Source organism: Geotrypetes seraphini, chromosome 15 (assembly GCF_902459505.1).
Source record: "Geotrypetes seraphini chromosome 15, aGeoSer1.1, whole genome shotgun sequence".
NCBI classification, from domain to species: Eukaryota; Metazoa; Chordata; class Amphibia; order Gymnophiona; family Dermophiidae; genus Geotrypetes; species Geotrypetes seraphini.
Genome location: NC_047098.1, coordinates 45,646,903 through 45,669,829, shown reverse-complemented (window position 1 = coordinate 45,669,829; position 22,927 = coordinate 45,646,903). Strand labels below are relative to the sequence as shown.

The following is a 22,927-nucleotide window of genomic DNA, read 5'->3' as shown; positions in this document are numbered from 1 at the left end:
TACATTGGGTCCCTGTAGAATAAAGGATTCAATTCAAAATTATTACTTTGACAAATAAGCTCTTGATATTGGTCTTCCAGACTAACAGTCCCTTACTCCCCATGCTTGACTACTCTGTTTGATAAATGGTCATAGGCTTGCCCTTCTAAATCCATCCCAGGCTTACTGGGAATCCATAAGAAAGCCTTTATTTTTTAGCCAAGTTCCTTTGGAGTAATTTCTCTCTGACCCTTAGATCTGAGGCCTCTTTCAATAACTTCAGATCTGGTTTAAAAATCACCTCTTCTCTTGGCCTCAAGTTGACTTAAACCTAGGCCTTTCCAGGAAGACTGTTTTCCTTTAGATGTTCAGAGGAACTATTTACAGTCAATGACACAATTCTTGATATTTTCCTTTTAATGACCTACCCTAGCTTTTAATCTCCCTTCCCTTTTCTAGGGTCTGCTTTTGCTGTATGATTGTTTTTTGACTAATTTGTATCTTTATTGGATGGAGTTCCTGTCATACTTTAATTTTTTGTCCATCACTTTGATTTTTATGTGAAAAAGGTGATTTCAGAAAATCTAAATAAACATAAACAGAGAAGCCAATTGTTTTTTGTATATCCAGGTAAAAGGTTTTGAAAACTGAAAGGCCGAGTACAGAGATGCCTAGTGTAATAATGACTGTAAAATATGAGGCAATATCTCATGATGGCCACAGAATAGTTTTAATAGAATGGAAGCAGATGGCTAGCAATGAAGTCTTTGGTGCATTTTTTTTTTTGTCTCCATGATGAATGAACAATAAAATTTATTGCCTCTCTTACTGTGGAAAGGGAAGAAAAGATAACTGCAAAATTTGTTCTGCCATGAATTTGTTTTAAAATAAGAGAAAATTTCTATGCCATTAATCCTCCAGTCCTTGGGTTACGTTTGCATTTATATCTTAATATTAATAACACATTCACATGGTCATGTGGAAGGTATAATGCTGCCTCAGGGTGTACCCTCCGATCATGAGCTCTCAAAACGGGACACAAGAGTCGTGTCTCCTTCCACAAAAGATGGCCCATTTTGAGAGCTCACAATCAGAGGGTACACCCTGAAGCAGCATTATGTGAAACGTTGGCCACCGTTGGTGTTCGACCGAGCTAATGACAAAAGATAAAGTTATTTTTGAGTCAAAGTATTTATAGAAGTGTGACCACCTGGCGATATATTTATTGATTTTTGCTACTTTTGCACAACACAGAGTCCTTTGGCCCTCTGGGAGGTTTTTATGCCGATAAGGTTTTCCGCCTGAACACTTTAAGCCACAGCTGTGGTGGTGAGAGGGCTTTGTCTGAGGCTTTTCCTCCCATTAGAGCTGTGCCTGACTCGTGTTGTAGCTTCTTTATACTTCCACATGACCTTGTGAATGTGTTTGTTATTAATATTACTAGTGGAAGTTCACTATTTCTGAGTTATTGGTACTAATTACGTTTATATCTTATTCAGTGTCATCAAGAGCTTCTGCAATTATGAAGCAAAACTCTACCTTTCTGATCCCACTCAGGTAACCCGGGGTCTTGAGCTGGGCACTGACCAAACTTTCTGTTGGCACACAGAGAAAGTTCTCTTTTTGGCAAGACTTCAGAAAAATCTCTTACATGAGAACAAGCTAGTTTTATTTCTGTTTATCATCCTAAAAAGTTGCATGACAGAGAATACATATCTTTAAGCATATGAGCTATAACTCTCAACATTGATCTTTTAGGATGTTTGGTCCCTTTCTGAAATGGGAAATTAATAACGTGTAGAGCACTGTACAAGATGCAGGCAAAATTTATTACAATAAACAATTTGTTGCGCACAAATGAACCGCCTCAAATAAATAAAGGGATCTGACACGGTCCGTGTTTCGATCAACACGTTTTCATCAGGGGTCCCTAAAATGGTGGTAAATGAATATCTGCAACCATTTTTGCCTGATCTATGTACTACAGTGTTGAAGAACATAAGAAGTGCCTCTGCTGGGTCAGACCAGAGGTCCATCCTGCCCAGCAGCCCGCTCACGTGGCAGCCCACCAGGTCTAAGACCCTCTACCTATACCCTCCTATCCCCTTTTCCTTCAGAAAATTGTCCAATCCCTTCTTGAACTCCAATATCATACCTTGTCCTACCACGCCCTCTGGAAGCGCATTCTAGGTGTATCACTGCTGGAGATTTTTGTAAAATGAGGATTTAAAAACATTTATGCAAGATAAACGTTTAAGTTTTGGTTTATGCACATCTCAAATGCAAATAGTCCTTTCAAAATGGCCATTATTATATCACGGTCGGTCTAGCTCACTTTAAGGGGTAAAAAGAAAACAAAATAATTAAATAACCAAAAGGAAAATACAAGTATTAATATAAAGCTGCAAATGCATAAGTAGTTTATACTAGCCATCATCAAAGATCACTGGTCCCAATTTAAACTTTCTCATTACCCATCAAAAAGCTTTCCAACTAAAAAGAATCGGTAAAAATGTATTTATGTTGAAATTCTATCAAATGCTTGCATGGAAACTTCAAATAAATGTAGCTCCAAAAGCCAGCATTTTAGATTCCAAATGAGACAAAGTGGACTATTTGATGTCCAGGAGCTGGAGATCTGGCTGGTTTGAGGTCATTGGTGTCATGTGGAACAATGGTTGCTCAGTCTACTGTGCCCTGTCTATATAATAGTAATGGATACACACCACCTAGAAGCCTGATTAGGCAGTATAATAAATTTTAAAATAAACTTGGAAGCATTGCCTGTCCAAGAGAGTCTTTGGTAGTAGACCAAGGAAAGTTGTGGAGCACCTGGGTATCAGTGGGAGCCCCCAGTGCCCTAATGAATGATAGCCCTCAACCCTTAGGGGTGGTGACTGGTAGTGAGAAGCACTCAATCCATGCTGTTTGAACTGATGGGAGGGTATATGAGGGAGGGAATTGTACAGAGGAATGTTTCCTTAGGAACACACCCTCCTCACTGGTGTTGATAGTAAGCCATGTTAGGGTTGGTGGAGTTTGCCTGCTGAGTCAGATGGGTGGGGTTCAGGTTAAATGCCCTAGAGCAGATCAGTGAAGAAGCTTCGGGGGCAGTGGCCCTGAGTAAGGACCTTCCCAGTATATGCTACAGTAACTGAGGGAAGTGCCAAGGAAGAGGAGTAGCCTGAGCCTAAATGTTTTTCTGTGATGAGAAACTCTGTGTGTTCAACTCAGCCTTCACGAGTTAAATATAGTGTAAGGAAGACTGCCCAGATATGAGATAACCTTGAAGTATATCCAGAGAGTACTTGATTTTGGTATATGCCCAGAGGGGTCCAAGACAGCATTAGGAGCCACTGTGTTAGGCCTGTCCAGAAGGCAGCCCTGTTAAGAATATTTTCTGTGACAATACCGAGAGACTGTAATTATAAGGACTAAGCCTGTGAAGTAGCAGAGTTAATTAAAGTCCCTTTGTGTACATAAATAAAGTGTTTGACTTTAAACCTGCAACCTGTGTGAGATCATGCAGCCGGCTGCTAGTCACACTGCCACACCCAAGTATAGCCAAGCAATTTTAGAAATGCCTATTTCTTAAAAAAAAAAAAAAAAAATGCTGTTTTACTCTACTTTCAGAAATGGGTTATAAAATGACCCCTTAAAATAGGCTTACCCATGAAAAAGAGGCTTTTAGAAAACTGCCCCTTCCCTCATGTGCAGGTAAACTTACTTGTGCATTGCTTCTTCACATGTATTTTTATCCCTAGTGAGATCATTGGGGGGGGGGGAAGAAGAAGGGGCTTATCTTAATGCATATTGTGTTTAAATATTCAAAAGTAGGACTGTATTTTTAAGTGCAAATGCACATGTAATTTTACTTTGAAAATTGGAGTAAAGTTCAAGGGTAAAAGGTACCACAGACTTTGCACCATTGCAGAAATTAGAAAAATTAACGCCACATAGCATAAAATAATTGCTTTCCTTCCAACATTCTGGCTTCTGTCTCACCGGAACTATAATGGCAATGTTATTCTCACTAGCTGAAAGACCAGAGAAAGGGCCATTATAAGGTCTAAGGATTAGGAAATGCCTAGAGCTGCTTGAACTGGGATTCATCTATGTTTGTGCAGGTGTCAGGAAAGATCCATAGTGTTCTTATGGATATTCTCCTGCACTGTTGAGGGTTCTGGAGTGCCAGTCAGCAAATAAATCAAAAGTATGTGTACTGCTGAAATCCAGGAGCCAGAAGGCATCCTAGCAGCCCCCATAAATCCCTGAGTGCTCAGCCCTTCGACTTTGTTGTCCTGCCTTTCCATTTCCAAATTATCTGGCGCTCTTTGCTGATGTATGGCGCAACCGACTGCCTGAGTGTTTACTAACGGTTATCGCCCAGTACTTTGGACGTTATCAGAGGAAGGGCCGCCTGCCGTGGGGCTTGGTCTCTCACCCTTTCTATTACCACCTGTCAGTGTTAGAGAGTGTGCTGTGAGGCTGCCCAGTCGCTATGCACAAGCACAGATAGGTTCTGACGGCTGATCAAAGGGGAGAGCCAAAGAGCTGATAAAGAGGGATGTGTTTCATGTACTTTTAACTTTGTGAAATGCAAGCATTTGCCATTTATGTCCTCTGTCCATCGGCAAAGACTGGGCAGATGAAATGCCTTCTCTTTGCTTACCTAATGCTGGAGGGAAATGGTAAGTGCTTAGAGCAGCAAGTGTCATTGTAATCTCCATCCAAGTGGGATTGATTTAAAGAGTGCTCATACAGACGATTTCTGTATAATAAAGTTGAATAATTGTAATTCGTACTTTGAAAGTCATCTTGGATTCAATCTTTAATCTCCACAATCAGTGGAACATCATGTACTTATTGTACAACAGGAAACTGACAGAAATTATGGTATTACTCAAGAACTCTTCCTGGGATTGAACCGTTGAACTTTCTGAGGCTGCAGCTGCTCTTTTGGTTACATTTTGTTGTATGAGTTGACACGGTATCGGAGCCTCTGTTTTTGAAGAAGTTCAACGTCCACAGGCTTCTGTTATGCTAGAAAGCTTGACATAAATTGAGTCTTTTCTCTAGTTTGCACTTTTGTGTCTGTGCCTCACTATTCAGCTAGAATCCAATCTCAAATGGCTTCACCCTATTTTTAGAAGCTAGGGGATAGGGATTGGGACTTTTATGTCTCCTTTTTGTAGTAATATAACCACATTCAAAGCGGTTTACATACAGGTACTTCATGCATTTTCTCTTTCTGTCCCCGTGGGCTCACAATCTTATCTAATCAACCTGGGCCAGTGGAGAATTAAGTGACTTGCCCAGGGTCACAGGGAGCAGCGCAGGATTTGAACCCACAAGATGGCATGAATTGAATATTGTAAAGCACAATTGAAATAAAAACATAAGCTCTGCCATGCTGGGCCTGACCAAAGGGCCATCTAACCCAGTATCCTGCTTCCAACAGTGGCTAGTCCAGGTCACCAGTTAACTTTACAGCTCACCAAGCTACTCGATATGGGTTTCTAAATGTTTAAATTACATCAGCCTCTTAATGTGCAGACAGAAAAGAATGCAACCTTCCATGTTTCTCAATTGATCTGATTGGCTAATAATTAACCTTGTGACTGTCATACTGGAATTTCATAGGTCTGACAACATAAGCCATGCATTTCCATAAAATATGCTAGCTCTGCTTTAGAATATGGGTTTCTTTTCATTGATCTGGCAGGCTCCTCCTGTTCCTTTGGCACTACAGTTCAATTGGAACTAGCTGTAGTGGGTATTAGCGCTGTACCCCCCTTATTCTTTAGGTCAGGTAAATTTCACTGCCATTTGTGCACTTAAATTTGTACGAATACTGCCATTCATATGGGTAGTTGTACACTTATGTGCGTAAATGGCAGTGTCATTCCTGACCACTGGTCTATAATTATGTGTGTAAATCTAAGGAAGCCATTCACTGGAAAGGGACAAGGGCTGTTTAAGATAGGTGCAAACATTTTGCATTTAGGGATACCTATTTCTGCCAGCTATAGCCATGGCATAAATGTGTATCTCTATTTAAGCATGCCAATTCTGGTTTACATTAGTACTCTATAAGAACACATATCCATATAAGTGTTTTATAGAATGGGTTCACTGTACGCGTAAATATAAATTGCCTTCATTATAAGTCTTCATGGACAATTATCTGGGGCTATGTCATCAAATCCAGCAATTAAAATGACAGTCCTCAATCAAGGGCCATGGACTGCTTCTTCCTCTTAAAACTTGGTATTCTAAATGTGCCCAGTAGGTGTCACTGTTGGGTAGTGACTGGTACATTCTTCTACATAGAGAGTGTGAAAACTAGTGCTGCCCGATTCAGGAAAAAAATTTTTTATTCGATTCGATTCAGCCTATTGAATCGATTTTTCGATTCCATTCGATTTTCCTGCCCAATTGGGTGTTTTTATAAAACATCTTAGTGGGTTTATTTTATAGCCTATTCACCCACTTTGCCTTCTCCTAACCACACTAGTGCTGTGGTGTAAACAAAATAAACAAACAAAAAATACTTTTCCTCTTTCTGTTAAATTCTAGCTCACGTTTGCGGTCTAACAAAAGCTCTGGCAGGATACACTTTTCAAATCTGACATACTGTAATCACAAAACGAAACAGGGGAAACAAAACCACAAACTCAAAAGTAAAAGACCAGAATGGAACTGACCCAGTCAGAAAGGTGAACACAAAAAAGTGTCCGTCAACTCATCTGATAAACACAAATGCCTTTATTCATCCAAAGTCTCGTATATGCATCCAACGATTCAATGACCCGACTTGCACATGTTTCAGCCTAACTGGCCTGCCTCAGAAGTCTGCTTGCTGTTGTCTGGAAACAGGCCATGGAACACACAAGGAAGGCTGTCAGAAAAACATTCTTGAGTGCCTGAGCTGGCCCTTTTAACTTTGCACTCAAGATTGTTTTTCTGACAGCCTTCCTTGTATGTTCCATGGCCTGTTTCCAGATAACAGCAAGCAGACTCCTGAGGCAGGCCGGTTAGGCTGAAACATGTGCATGTTGGATCATTGAGTCGTTTGATGCATATACAAGACTGGGGTTCAAACCCCGCGCTGCTCCTTGTGACCCTGGGCAAGTCACTTAATCCTCCATAGCCCCAGGTACGTTAGATAGATTGTGAGCCCACCGGGACAGATAGGGAAAATGCTTGAGCACCTGATTGTAAAACCGCTTAGAAAGCCTTGATAGGTGGTATATAAAATCCTAATAAACTTAAACTTAATATTGTAATTACAAAAACAGAAAATTAAATTATTTTTTATACCTTTTGTTGTCTGGTCAATATTCAAATCTTGTTGGTCCCAGGCTCTGGTTGTCTTCTGATAACTTGCTTGCCAGGGTCTCCTTCTTTTCTTCCTTCTCCATGCTAACCATCAATCTTCTATCTCTGTCCTCCCCTTCCGTTTCCCTTCCTTCCCCTGGAGGTCTGGCATCTTTCCTTTTTTTTCGTCTCCATCCACAGATCCACCTTTTTTCAACTACCCTTTCATCCAGCATCTCTCCCTCCTTCCCTACCATCACAGCGACCACCATCTCTCCCTATCTGTTCCCAACTACCCTCCTATCCAGTATCTCTATCCCCCCTCCACACCATCCCTTGTGTCCAACTTCTCTCCCTTTCTGTTCCTTCCCTCCCTAAATCCCATTATCCACCATCTCTCTCTCACTCCTCTGTTTTTACACCCATTAGTTCTTCCCCCCAAAGTCCGGCAGGCATATGCACGCATCTTTGAACCCCCCTTTCCCTCCCTCTGTGTACTTCTACAGCAGAACCCCTTCCCCCGAAGGACTGTACCTCCCCCCCGAAGGTCTGACCCCCCTGAAGGCCTACACCCCACCCCTGAAGGCCTGCACCCCCCCGAAGGCCTGTCCTCTTCCCTGAAGGACTGTCCCCCCCCCCCAGAAAGCCTGTGTGTTCCCCTCTGGCCTCCCGCGCCTCCCTTTACCTGATTGCAGCAGAGAGCAGCCTGCAGAAAGGATCACAGGTACTTTAGCGATCCTTGCAGGTTGCCACAGGCTTCTGGAGCTGTCATCCTTCTGCCGCGGTCCCGCCCCTCCTCTGACATCAGAGGTAGGATTGCGGCAGAGGGACGACAGCTCCAGATGCCTATGGCAACCTGCAAGGATTGCTAAAGTACCCACGATCCTTTCTGCAGCTGCTTTCTGCTGTAATCAGGTAAAGGGAGGCGCGGGAGGCCAGGGAGGAAGACGGACAATGTAGCACTTCCCGACTGATCCTCCCCCCTCGCCCTCTAAAGCAGGAGCGGCAGCACCGGCCAGCAAGAGGCAGCGCTGCCGATCCTGCTTTAGGGGGTGAGGGGGGAGGGTCAGACAGTGAATCGGGAGGCCGATGTTTTTTGGTTTTGAATCGATTCAAATCAGTTCACCCGAAATGAATCGGTGAATCGATTGTATCGGGCAGCACTAGTGAAAACTTCATCCCCAGCCATCCCAAAGAGCAAAAATTGGGCTCAGGAATTAAAAGTGAATTTTTCACATGTTTATGCTGCACTGACCCATTGGGCTGAGATAAAATTTATGTAATAAAGTGCAGGAGATTTTGCAAGCGACCTAGTGCGGCTGCTGCACTCAATTTTTGGCACTAGTGCAACTGCCCTGTGCTCAACAAAATTTTTTTGCACATGAGCAAAGAATCAGTGCTTAGCTCATTTAAGTCCTGTGGTAATGAAATTATAGACTATTTAACTGGTTATGCAGTACACCTGAAGGCTGAATGCGGGGTTTTCTAATACTGGGGCCTTTAATGCCAGGTTTGAGGAGGAGTGAAAGGTTAGTTCATTCTTTTGATGCTAGTGTGAGAATTTCATTCCTTTCTTTTTTTCTGCAAAAGAAAAAAAAATAGCAGGGGATGAGGACCTGAAAAATAGGTGCCACAGTTATGAAAAGTATAGTGCTGGACTGCAGATATCCAAATGATACCACGCAATAACATAGCATTCCAGCATATGCACTTAATTTGTTTGGATTGGATTGGATTGAATTTAGCTCATGTGTGCCAATACAATTCTATAGATACTATACAGTGGCCGTCAATCATGTCACAGTGTCATTTAGAGAATCATGCCTCTGGCAAAGTTAGGGGCAGGAAATGTAGGCCAGGGTTTTCAAGGCCTACCTGTTTGGCGCCTACCTTTGATGTAAATTGCTCCTACATAAACTAAACTAAACTAAACCTTAGGCTTATATACCGCAACTTCTCTATAACAGTAGAGCGCGGCCTGGCTTACAGGAAATTAGAAAGGAGAACAGATACAATATGGATAGAATAGTATGGAGAGGAGCAGAATGTACAACTTTGAAAATAGCCAAGTTTTCAGATGTTTTCGAAATGGTTGGAAAGAGCCCAGATCGCGCAGTTGAATAGGAAAATTATTCCACAGCTCAGTAATTTTGAAAAGTAGAGACTTCCCTAATTTGCCAATGTAGGTAACGCCTTTCAATGTAGGAAAGGACAATTTAAATTTTTGAGTAGATCTGGTAATGTCAGATCTTACAGAATTCCAAGACAGGGGAATTAAAGGAGGAAGGATGCCATGCAAGATCTTAAATGTTAAGCAGGCACATTTAAAATAAACCCTGGAAATTATAGGAAGCCAATGAAGTTTTTGCAGGAGCGGAGAGACGTGATGAAATTTACTTTTTGCAAAGATCAGCCTAGCAGCAGTATTCTGGATCAGTTGAAGTCTCTGAAAGCTTTTCTTAGTCAAGCCTAAATAGACCGAATTACAATAATCCAGCCTCGGAAGGATGATTGATTGAACAAAGACAGCAAAGTGTTGATGATGGAAACAGGATCTCACTTTCCTCAACATATGGAGACTAAAAAATTTTTTTTTTTTTACCAGAGAATTAAGATGGTCGTTGAATGAAAGTGTTGAATCTATAATGACACCCAGAACTTTACTTGAGAATTCAATCTGCATGCGCTGTATGGCACCTAATGCCACGTCCAGTGTCAGCCATGCCTATAGTGGCATTAGTCGCCGATAGGCTCCTCCAGAAGTGCATCTCTGGTGCAATTTTCTTAGATACCAGTAGGCGCTTTGAATTTTTATTTAAGTTCCATTTAAAATGGCGTTTCCCTCTTAACTTAGGCATTGGCACCTATGATAAAGCGCCATTTCTAGAATTCCCCCCACCACTGCTGGATTCTTTAAATGGCGTTGTTGTCGGCAGCCACGCTGCCATTTAGAGAATTGCACCTCTGGCAAAGTTAGGCGCCAAAAGTGTAGGCCAGGGTTTTCAAGGCCTACATTTTCGACGCCTACCTTTGATATGGCGCTTTATGGCGCCTAACACCGCTTCCGGCGTTAGCCATGCCTATAGTGGCGTTAGGTGCTGGCAGTTGCCTCTGGAGGTGTGATTCTGGCACTGTGTGTAGGCGCCAGTAGACGCTTAAAATTTTTATTTAAGTTCCATTCAACAGGGCATTTCCCTCTTAGCTTAGAATTTCCCCCTAAGGTTTCCTCCGGCCTAGCATATTTCCTGCCATGTATCAATTTCTCTGTCCTTCACTGCTTAATCTGATCATTCATTTCAATGTGTTTTATACCACTGTGCATTTCATTCATATTATCTTACCCCAAAATGCACATGCCTGATATTCAAAAGGACTCATCTGGTTCAAAGGTTTTATTTATTTATTATATTATTTACATTCCACTCTTATCGCAACATTTCTAGGTGGATTATAGCTTTACATACGTATAGCTTTAAATCAATACAGCACAATTATTGATATTAATTCATAAAACCATATGTAAAATGAAATAAAATCTTACAAAACTCCCCAGTCTCCATTTTCATTAACACATATCTTCCAGTTCCTATCATATTGCTTATAAGTTAAGGGCACCTTTTACAAAGCCGCAGTAGCGATGCTGTCATTGTAAATGCACTGAAAAACATAGGCATTGAATGGGCTTAGGTGCATTTACCGTTTGAGCATCAGTACTGCGACTTTGTAAAAAGGGCCCTAAATGAATAAGTCCTGGTGCACTATCCAGGTTGTGCCACTGAGCATTTCCTCCAACTACCATGGGATTATCCATGGACAGTCCTGAAGCCGAAACAGATTTGATTAGCGTGTCTATTCCAGATACTTATTCAGATAAAGTTAAGCCAGCAAAAATGCGGTCCTAAATTTATCCAGTTATCTTTTAAGTTAGTGCAGGGAAGGGCAACCTTTGTTTTTGAGAGTTTGCAATCAATTTAGGTTTCCAGGATTTCCCTCGGTGAATATGCATGAGATACATTTGCATACTACGACCTGGCCACCCTGCATAGTCCTTCTCTTACTATTGGAAGCTAAGCAGGGTTAGGCCTGGCTAGTACCTGGATGGGAGACCATCTAGGAATACCAGGTGCTGTAGGCACCTATGCTGTAGGCACCTATGCTGGGCAGCAGCAAAATAGTGGAGCCGCACACTGTGTGGGAGAAAGCAATTGCAAATCACTCCTGTACTCTGCCAAGAAACATCACAGGGTGGATTCCTCACTGTGCATGTTGCCATGCGTCAGTGGCATAATCCATCCATATTTGCATACAATGGAGGCAGTGCATGCAAATAGATCTTAGGCACATTTATAGGGGAAATCCTGAAAACCTGATTGGATTGTTGTCCTCGAGGACTGAGGTTTCCCATCCCTGAGAAAGTAGATTGAAAATCTTCATTTACCCAATAAGGCCACTGGTCAGTGCTGAAACTGGATATTCGGTCCCAGCTGGTACAAGCAATGAATATCTGGTTTCATTGTAACCTCACTGGCTGCCAATTTGCTTCAATGATGATTTCGTCAAAAAACTCTGTAGGGGTAATAAACTCAACTAATTTTCCAGAGCTTGAGTAGCCAGTGATAAAATAATTAACTATTATGAGTACTGGTGCGTATTCACATTGAACACTGCGATGATTGGGTGGTGAGGCGGAGCAATCAGCCTTCATGTCTCTGAGCAGAGTTCTAGCAGACATGTAAATGAATTGAAATTGCGTTGAATTCAGTTTTGACTTCAATGGAGTGACTTTTCTTAAGATTTGTCAATGCTGATTTTGGCAGAAATGCACATTAGACCTCACCTGTCTTGTTTGCTTTTCATTTTTCAAGGTGGCTTTGATCGGAGCATGACCTTGTTAGAAGTATGTGGGAGCTGGCCTGAGAGTTTTGGACTCCGTCACATTGCTTCTATCGATACCACCGAGGAAGGTCTTCGTGAGCGGCTGGCTGATGCTATGTCTGAGTCACCTGGCCGGGACCTAGTGGGATCAGGAACAGGTACAAACAAGAGGTGTGATCAGAGATCACATGTGCGGCTGCAAGGTGACTATTATGAGACTTCAAATTCAAACTTCTTATTCTCATAGCTAACACTGGATCCATGTATATTTGCTAAACCATTTCTGCTGCGGAATTCATTCCACCCCTGATTTTCTTCTGACTACTATAGTGTTGTTTGTCCATGTAGGAAAGAGTATGCACTGCAAAAAAATCTTTGTGTTTTTGAAATGCAAGTGTGCATGCTTCATGAAATCCGTTACAGAGATGCTACATGAGATCTGCTAGCCAGTTGTAGGTATGATTCTATCTTCATCTTCCATCTTCATCTTCCACTGTTACTTTAGAGGTATCAGAACTAGAACTGGAATGTTAGTTTCAGATTCCTAGATAATTATAAGCATCTAGTGCTGGTTAACCATGGCAGCCATGTGAGAAGCACTATTTGGACATACATAAACTACCATTTAGATGTTTAAGTTGCGTACACTTCTAAACCTGTTTTAGAAAGATCAAATATGGCAAGGGGGTATGGTCTGGGCATCTTTTTGGTGGGACTAGGATGGGATGAAAATATACTTGTGCATTCTCCGCTTCAGAAGGAACATGCCCTTTCATGTCTGCTGACATCACCATTGCTAATAAGAATATATTACAACTGCTAATAAGAATATTAACAGGACAGAGTTGAAAATGATCAAAGCTTACTATTTAAAGCAACTCTCTTCTATTGGGAAAAAGAACACAGCTGGCCACCACTCAATTCAACAGTGGAGAAAAAAGGCCTCAAGAGAAACAGGAGCGTCACATCACAGCATACAGCTACCCAATAGTAAGTTCACTGTCATCATCAGTCAACAAAAAAACACTCCACTCATATCAACTGGCCAAACAGTTCTTCTCCTCAATAGGAAATTATCTCATATAGTGCTGCACAACATGTAAATAAATCCCTGGGACTCAGTAGTAAGCCTCTTATCAAACAGAAAACTTCTTTTACTTAGCTTTATCCAAGCGGTCCCGAATGTTCCGTCCCAACAGGAGACCCCATATTGCAGAAGCGTCTTCAGGGGAAATGCATAGAAGTTACCATGCAGCAAAGTTACAGTGCGAAACCAGGTCTCCTGTTGGGACTGGACATTTGGGATCGCTTGGATAAAGCTAAGTAAAAGAAGTTTTCCGTCTGATAAGAGGCTTACTACCAAGTCCCAGTGATTGATTTACATGTTGTGCACTATCCCCCTTCTTTACAAAGCTGCGCTAGTTTTTTTAGGGCCAGCCGCCACAGTAATAGCTCCAGTGCTCATAGAATTCCTATGAGCATGTGAGCTGTTACTGCCACAGCCGGCACTAAAAACATTAGTGCAGCTTTGTAAAGGAGGGGGTATATGAGATAATTTCCTATCTAGGAGAAGAACTGTTTGGCCAATTGATATGAGTGGAGTTTTGTTGTTGACTGATGATGACAGTGAGCTTACTATTGGGCAGCTGTGTGCTGTGATGTGATGCTCCTGTTTCTTTTGAGGCCTTTTTTCTCCACTGTTGAATTCAGTGGTGGCCAGCTGCGTTCTTTTCCCCAATAGAAGAGAATTGCTTTAAAATAGTGAGCTTTGATAAGAACATAAGAATTGCCACTGCTGGGTCAGACCAGTGGTCCATCGTGCCCAGCATTCCGCTTCCACGGCGGCCCCCAGGTCAAAGACCAGTGCCCTAACTGAGACCAACCTTACCTGTGTACGTTCCAGTTCAGCAGGAACTCGTCTAACTTTGTCTTGAATCCCTGAAGGGTGCTTTCCCCTACGACAGTCTCCGGAAGAGCGTTCCAGTTTTCCACCACTCTCTGGGTGAAAAAGAACTTTCTTACGTTTGTACAGATTCTGTCCCCTTTTAACTTTAGAAAGTGCCCTCTCTTTCTCCAAACCTTGGAGAGGGTGAACAACCTGTCTTTATCTACTAAGTTTATTCCCTTCATTATCTTGAACGTTTCAATCATGTTCCCTCTCAGTCTCTTCTTTTCAAGGGAGAATAGAATGTCTAGGTTAGAGAAAGTTGCTCGTTTTGTTCAGCACTTCATTGGAGGGAGCAGGGGTGGTTGATCCCTTAATACCCCAATGTCTTTTGTACCTGCGTGAAAGCAATACTGGCAAGAGATAGTGGGATGGGTGGATAGTTTTGGAAAACATAGACGGGCACATTTCTGAAATAGCTGATGTACCTATTTGTTACACAAACATTCTTCCCTTTCTAGGCATGGCATGGCACTTCAGTTCATGTATGTTCCAAAATACCTACTAAAAAACTCTTCTACAGAGCAATGTATGTGTGACCTAATGATCTTCTTATAGATTCAGAAATCAGAGGTGTGCAAGAGTTTGTTCTGATTAGAATAGACTAATAACCACATAACCCCAAATAAGCACCAGGCTCTGTGTCAAAGTGAGTGGAAAAAGCCTCAGAGCCCCACCACTGGTTTCAAGTTTATTTAAAATTTCTTATGCCGCCTAATCAAGCCTTTTAGGCAGTGTACAAAAAAACGCCAAAACAATGCACCAATTAAAATACAATATGAACAAAGACAAACCAAGGGAAATGACAATTTATAAAGACATTGACTAATCGAAACAAAAGGGAAGAAGGGTTGGAACTACAATTGATAGAAAGAAAGAGAACTTTCAAGGGAAAGAACAAAGGGAAGGGGAATTGAAGGTAGAAACCTTTCCTGAATCTAGAGATCGAGCAGTGAATATCTGGGGTCAAGAGCATGTCATTGGCATTAAAAAACCTCTCGTTAACTAAGACACTAACTCAATTTAAAGAGCCCTATGCAATGCAAGAGATGTGGTTAAAAAGACTTCAATAACATACAGATATAATTCAAACACTGCAAAGAGTCAACTACTTATCTTATCTCATAGGTGCCACATAGCTCCATGTTGGCAAGGACCCACTCAATGCATACATCATAATTGACAGAGGAGTTATCTCCTGGGTCAGACCATCAACCTGTGCTTTGAAGCATCTCGACGCACAGTTGATGCTCCTCTCAATGCACATTCCCTGAATCACCTACCAGGGAGTACTTTGAGGAGTCTTACTCCGATATCTCCAACCATTCAGATGAGGATATACCAGAATACATAGCAGAAAATCCTATGGTATATCTTCTGATCCTTCTCCTTCACCTCAACAACACAAGTCTCCACCATAAATAATATCTTTTATTAGCTTTGTCAGGCAGATGGTCAGGCTTTGCCCATCAAAATGGAAACAGAGGAGGAACCTCGCTCTAAGCTTTTTCACCTCCTTGACTATGAAGCGCCATCAAATTAATTCATTAAATTGCCTTTGCATAGGGTCATGAAGGATACTTTATTTGAGAACTGGTTGAACCCCCTCTTAGTTCAGGTAGCTCCTAAACAGATAGACACAATGTATAGAATTCAAAAGTGTCCAGGATTTGAACAAGCTCAACTTCAATATCATTTGTTACTTGTGGAATCCGCCCTTAAGCGTTCATGTAGTTCACGATCTTGCCCTTCTTCTCCTCCAGGCAGAGAAGCCTGGACATTAGACTTTTTGGATAATGCCTTTCCCAATCCATAACTTAAAGGAATGCCCTGATACACTCATGACACTCCCATTTCCCCACCCCTATTTTTGACTCACATGCAAAATTTAAGCATAGATCTCATGCCTAAATGTGTTTAAGCATAGATCTCATGCCTAAATGTGTGTCAATAATTTCTTGTTAAAATGCCCTTTGCTGGTTTCAGCTTATTGTTTGATTAAATTGTGCCTGCAAATTGGGTACGCGCCCAAATTTATGCATGTAATTTTCAGTGCTTTTTATAAAATTGGAAGAAAGTGCAAGTGCTACAAAGAATAAAAATAAGAAACTACATTGTACATCATGTTGGTGCGATGCCACCAACCACCTTGAAAAAATAAAAAGCTGCTTCTTGCCACCTTATAATCATATTCCAGCCTTGCTGTATATTCACTGATATGATTTAGTTATAAACCAGCTGATAAGTGAAATTTATAATCAAAGACCTCAAGTTACCCTGAACTTGAACACATCAAAGACTAACACACGTAATCAGTGACTTATTTGGGCTCAAATATCTACCAATCAAGGTGGGGAGGTTCTTCTTACGTATTTATTAGAACCAAACAGAAATATGGTGTGGGAAAATACTGCAAAAAATATTAGTGATTAGTCAGTGGGAAAACACTGTACATTTGTGTAAAATTATGAATAAATAATTAAAATATCTTATTGCAAGCTACCACTTGAAATTAAAAGAAAATCTGAGAATCATGGGCTTGGCAGAATTTTCTGTGGGAATAAGGCCAAGGTGGAAGGATTCACAGACAGAGCAGTGGAAGTCTGCAAGTACCCAGCTGGCCCAGACACATTTAATGGCAAAATGTTAATAAATTCTGTTCATGCTTTAACTGTTGGAGCAGAACTGGCATGCAGATTTATATGGTACTTAGGATTTATCCCTTCTGTGCCTGATACTGATGAGATAGATGTGCTCTGTTTAACATCCATAGACATGAAGCAATGAATGGGAGTTCATATATTGTATATACATGGTCAAGTCACATTATTATGACCCCCGTCTGCCTCTAACGTCAGAGACACACAGCCAATGAACAAATGCATGTGTCACACACAGACTTCATGGGTACTCGTATAAGGTGGGATGTCAGCAAGTGGTCAATACAGCAATCGTGGCTGTCATGGGGGGAAAAGTGCAATTTATCAGACATTGAAAAAGGCATGATCATCTACTGGGCCAAACAGCAGCATTTCAGAAATGGCAGTTTGTGAACTGTTCACAGGCTGCTTTGGTTAAATTGTACTTCCCTGGCCTCCAAATTCCCCAAACCTTAGCCCAATTGAGCACATTTGGGATCACTTTGATCGACATGTTCGATGACTGGATCCACCATCACATACTCATCAGCATCTGTTGGACGCGCTGCAGTCTACTTGGCTCCAGATACCTCTAGCGACCACCCAGCATCTTATTGAGTCACTCTACTGCATCTGGTTGCCATTTGTGCTGACAGAGGTGGTTATTCTGGATATTATCAGATGGTCATAATAATGTGGCTCGACCGTATACTTGAATATAAACCTAGATTTTTGTGCTAAGGCAAGAGCGAGCCTCCTATGCTGCTGCCCCATGCACTCATTACTCGGAATGGCTGACTTGAGTTCCCACATAAGAACATAAGAATAGCCTTACTATCAGTAGCCCATTCTCATAGTGGCCAATCCAGTTCACAGTGGTTGCTGTTTATTTACTGCCTTTTCATGAAGAAATTCACCCAAAGTGGTTACAATACATTGACCAAGTGATTCTGCAGGGCACAGCATTTTTTTTTTAAAATTTAAATGCACTTTAAAAAATCTTTTATGTTTTTATCTTTTCTATGCTTGCACTCATTCTCTGTGAGCCTGCACCTTGAAAATGCCATTCATTTGTAGAGTTGCCAAATAGATCCAGATTTGCCCAAGAGGGCTTGAAGTTCTGGTTTCCACAATTCCTGTTCTAAAAAGAAAAAAAAACTACAAGTCCCTGCATGCAATGTGGTAAAAGCCATATGTAGATCAACCCTGATGGGTGAATCTGCTGGACATGTGGACATAGAAGAATTTCCTTAAACTTAATATGTTGAAGACTAAAGTTCTTTGGTTTGGTGACTACAATTCACTGCCATGCATGGATCTATTGTTGACCACTGAAGAGAAACTTAAAATTGAACAAACCTCAAAAATACTAGACATTACCCTAGATTCTTAACTGACTTGGAGACCATATTGAATCCCTGGTCAAAAATTTCTTTTTCAGAGTGAGACAACTGAAAGCAATTTGATTTGTTTTCAGCCAAGCTAGCTTAGTACAGTTGCCCAGGCAATTCTGCTCTCATATTTGGATTACTGTAATTCTCTGTACGATAGTATCGCTGAGAAGGAATACAAGAGATTACAACTACTTCAAATTACAGCAGCTAAACTAATTTTCCAGGTAAACAAATTTGAGAAGGCTAGTCTGCTATTTCGAGAGTTAACACTGGCTACTCATGAAGAAAAAAGTCCAGTTCAAGATGGCCTGCCTAGCCTACAAAGCAATATATGGTGAAACTGTAGCAGACTCGCATTGAATATAATATTTCTGTGCTTTCCTCACAACTCAGGAATAACACATCACCAAAAAACTGACCTTTCCTTCTCCTAAACCTGTTCAGTGGAAAAAAAACTATTTGAATCTAACTTCGAATTCCAGGCTCCCAAAGTATGGAATAGGCTGTCGCTATATTTATTTATTATTTATTTATTCACTTTTCTATACCGTTCTCCCAGGGAGCTCAGAACGGTTTACATGAATTTATTCAGGTATTCAAGCAGTTTTCCCTGTCTGTACCGGCAGGCTCACAATCTATCTAATGTACCTGGAGCAATGGGAGGATTAAGTGACTTGCCCAGGGACACAAGGAGCAGCGTGAGTTTGAACCCACAACCTCAGGGTGCTGAGGCTTTAGCTTTAACCACTGTGCCACACTCTCCCTGTGACAACTTCCCTCCTACTATAAATTCAGGAAGATGTTAAAGACATATCTCTTCTCCTTGTAGCTCTCATGATCCCTGTCCAATTATGTTTTCTAGATTATCATTGTAACTGTAACAACTCATCTCAAAGTCTTATTGTAAACCTCAGTGAATCCTCGTTCAAATTTGCAAAATATAAGAAACTATTGTATGAACAATAATCAGGTATTCTTAAGTATTTTCCCTATCTGTCCCTGCAGGCTCATAATCTAACTCTGGTACCTGGGGCAAAGGAGGGATTGAATGACTCGCACAGAGTTACAAGGAGCCGGCTGAGATTAAATTCACAGCCTCAGGGTGCTGAGGCAGCAGCTCTAACTCTTAGGCTACTCACTCCCACAGTAACCTCACAAGACTGATGTGAGTTTATAGTCAAGTCAACCTTTTTTCACCTTTTTGGGGCAAAAATGGTTACCTCGGTTTATATTTGGGTGGGTTATATTCAAGTATATATGGTATATTACACATTTCAGACATCCATTGATGTTTTGAAAGGAGGTAGATAAAGGGAAGGACTCCCCCAAGCTCTTCTTGAAAATTTTGGAGCAGCATTTTATTCTAGATTGATGAAAAAAAATGTTATATTATCTATAATAATAAAACCCTAGAGCGCGCATGCGCTCTTGAAACTTCGTGATTCCTGGCACCGTGAGATGTGCCTCCGTGCCAAATTCAATTTTCGAACACGGAGGCAGGCCAGAACACGGAGCAACTCCCCCCTCGCCGTTGCTCACCGCTAGAATGCCGCCTCACTGCTGCCGCTGATTCGGAGGGGGGGGGCACAGGCGCACCTTCCAGCATCTTCTTCTCACCCTCCTCCCTCTTGCCTGCTCACCTGCCCACCGCGGCTCCTCTCTCGAACGGGCCAGGGACCACGGGCGGGCGGCCCACAGACAGGATGCTGCCAAAACGCACGAAGCTTCCCCGGGGGAGGGAGGGAGGGGGGGAACGGCAAGCGATGGTGAGGAGGGAGTCGGAGCTGGCCGCAGAGGCTGTCGGTGCCTGCAGGCCACGGCAGCTTCAGGCGGATGTCGGTGGAGGGCAGAGTTGTCAGTGTCGGCTTCAGGCGGATGTCGGTGGAGGTAAGGCAGGAAAGAGGTGCTGCTGGACAGGGGGGAGTTAAAACAAAGGGAGAAGGGCTGCTGCTGGATAAGGGGAGCAGTGAAGGGGTGGTGGTGGACACAGGGGAAGAAAAAGGAAGGGAGAATGGACAGGGGGAGCAGGCAAGTGGTGGTGGTGGACAGCTGAGGAAAAAGAAAGACAGAAAGAAAGAAATACAGAAATAGGCTAAGGAGAGAGAGAGAAATAAATAAATACAGACACACACACATATTCTAGCACCCGTTAATGTAACGGGCTTAAAGACTAGTAAGACTATAAATTGTTAATATCACCATTGATATTAAACATAATTTAACCATTCGGAAATGGCTCCTGGCCTATGTCTGTTGGGGCTAACCTTTCATTTTCAGTGGCACTTAGGTGGTTAGCACCACTGAAAATAACCAGTTAGTGCCAACTCAAAACTGGCTATTTTTGAGGCAGTTAAGTTCCGATATTTAGTACTTAACCAGCCAGGTTAACCGCATAAATAGGACCACATAAAGTCAGTCCTATTTTTTTGTGGTAACCCATATTAAGTTCGAAATATTGTACTTAGCTCTACAAACCCAGATGTGGCCCAGCACTGAATTTCTGGGTGTAGTGCCAGAGGCAGTCAACAAAATGCTGATTGCCACCAGCTGAATAGGGATCCCCCGTCTTGAAGATAATTAAGGCAGAAATGTGATTAGTCTATTTCATTTCTTCCTTATTCTTATACAGAAAACTACTGACACGTATATTACACATTAAATTCACAGATTTTTAAAAGGGTTGAATGAGCGCAAGTTTGAAACTTGCAAGTAGCAGTATTAGTCAGCTAGCTAAACCATTAGTTTTACTATATTTGTAGGCGCTGGTCGCTGAAATGTTTTGTTTGTTGGATTCCTTAATTGTATGTGATGTGATAATATTATGTATGTACGTTTTGGATATAAATAAATAAACTATAAACTAGGCAGTTGCATAAGACACCAGTTGCCGTGGCCCGCCAAATGCGTGCAGGACAATCACGCCCCATCAATCGTGCCCCATAAAATGCGCGCACCAACAAGTGCACCAGGACAATGGCGTCCTGTCAACAGCAGTTACTATTTTGTCTTTTTGAGGGTTACAACGTAACCCTGTTTTTTGAGGGAGGTGGGGGAACCTCCCTCCCCACTACACTTAAAATAATCACTTTGTATCGAGTGTTCGGGTAAGGTTTAGATGAGGATTTAATCCTCATCTTAACTTACCCTAACACTAGTGCAATTGATGGGGTGCCATTGTCCTGCGCACATTTGTCAGAACGCGATTGACAGGTGCAATTGTCCTGCGCCCATTTGTCGGGGTACCCCAATTTCTGGGGGGCAGCAAGGAGCAGCTGCATTTAAGGCAGAACAGGTCTTAGCCACACAAACGCAAAGTACCATTAGCATCCTACTTGTACTTGTATGGATCTAGCTTATTTACCTGGATCAGAGGTTTTTAGGACACCCACAATGAATATGCATGAGGTAAACTTTCAGAGGTTTTTTTGGTAGTGTTTTCATGTGAGGTGAGGTGCTCAAGGTTTGTCTTCTTGATCCCCAACAGGCATGCCAAAATATGCCTTGTAGGCATCGCACGTTATAGCAGATGCTTCCATGGAGTACTTTTTCCCTCTTGTCTTGATAAATTGACCACTTACATAACAAAACGCATCTGCTGGCTGTTTGCACCTTAGTAAAAGGGCCCCTAAGTTTATTTAGCTTGAAATCTGGGCATCCCTCCTGCCAGGGATGTTGGGGGTGGCTGCAGGAGGGAATGCGCATCCCTCCTGCTGCAGACAGTGTGCGGGGGGGTGGGGGGTTCAGGGGTGGCGATGGGAGGGAGTGGGCATCCCTCCTGCCGGCCGACTTGCGGTGGGGTTTGGGGGTTTGCTCCTGCTTAGCTGATTGTGGCAGTTAGATTTCCTTGCCGCGATCAGTTTAGTGGCCACGATTATTTGCTGGCCTACATTTCAGGCACCTATCGTGGCCCTAGGGAGATGCCTAGGGCCGCTTAAGCTCACCTAAGGCCACTTCAAGTGAAATTATGCCCAGCCTTGGGCGAGCTTAAGTGTCCCTAGGGTGCCTCCCTAAACCCGTGACAGATGCCTACAAAGTAGGCAGCCTGCCTCAAATTGTTGTTGTTATTGTTGTTTTTTTAGAAAACGTGCATCCTGATTGGCTGGTTAGACAGTGGTGGGATGGCGTTTATAGAATTTGGCCCTTAGTGTGCCAAGGAATCTTAGCTACTGGATGATAATTCATAACCTTAGTGAGATCTAATCCTTTGCCTTAGGAACTGGCATACATATAATATCTGTTAGCAGACCAGAATTATGAACCTGCTAACAAAGCTGCATTGATAAAATTTGTTAATCCATAAGAAAGGTTGATAACGCAAAACATATTTGAATTGATCTCAATTTCCTTAATAGTAAGAATGAATTTTTTACTGTTTTATTCACTTGTTTTGTCATGGTATATGTGAAGAAAGTTCAAAAGTGAACCTAATGTTTCCAATGGTGAGGGATGTCCTTATTTTTAGACTCGGCGCTTCTTCCTGTTGAGACGACCAGATTTCAGGCCCTCCCAGATCCTGCCTCTTGTTATTTAGATGAACTGCAATGTTCCTTTTCTGCCTTTACAAAATGGGGATTTGGATGTCTCAGGCACATGGAAGCGTATTTGGGCATTGTGAAACATCCATATGCTTTGGAAATAAACACCTTTAGCTGTCAATATTCAGGATTGGTGGAATATAAATTTTTTAAAATAGATAAATAAATCTGATGTTTGTCCAGGGGGGTGAACAGTTTGGTTTTTAAAGCATGCGTAATGTTTTGGGGGGGGTTTATTTT

The 22,927-nt window shown here is 42.0% G+C and overlaps 1 protein-coding gene across 9 annotated transcripts in view; it reads left to right on the top strand.

Moving 5' to 3' along the window:
* The window catches only part of BCAS3 (BCAS3 microtubule associated cell migration factor), a 1,368,214-nt gene that overhangs the window by 1,295,928 nt on the left and 49,359 nt on the right, over positions 1-22,927 (top strand). For 7 of the 9 annotated variants that reach the window (XM_033921866.1, XM_033921867.1, XM_033921869.1 and 4 more), the window contains one exon: positions 12,165-12,377. In XM_033921866.1, the coding sequence (XP_033777757.1) occupies positions 12,165-12,377 (213 nt within the window). The remainder of the gene's footprint in view (positions 1-12,164; positions 12,378-22,927) is intronic. The other 2 variants (XM_033921865.1, XM_033921864.1) reach the window with 1 other exon arrangement.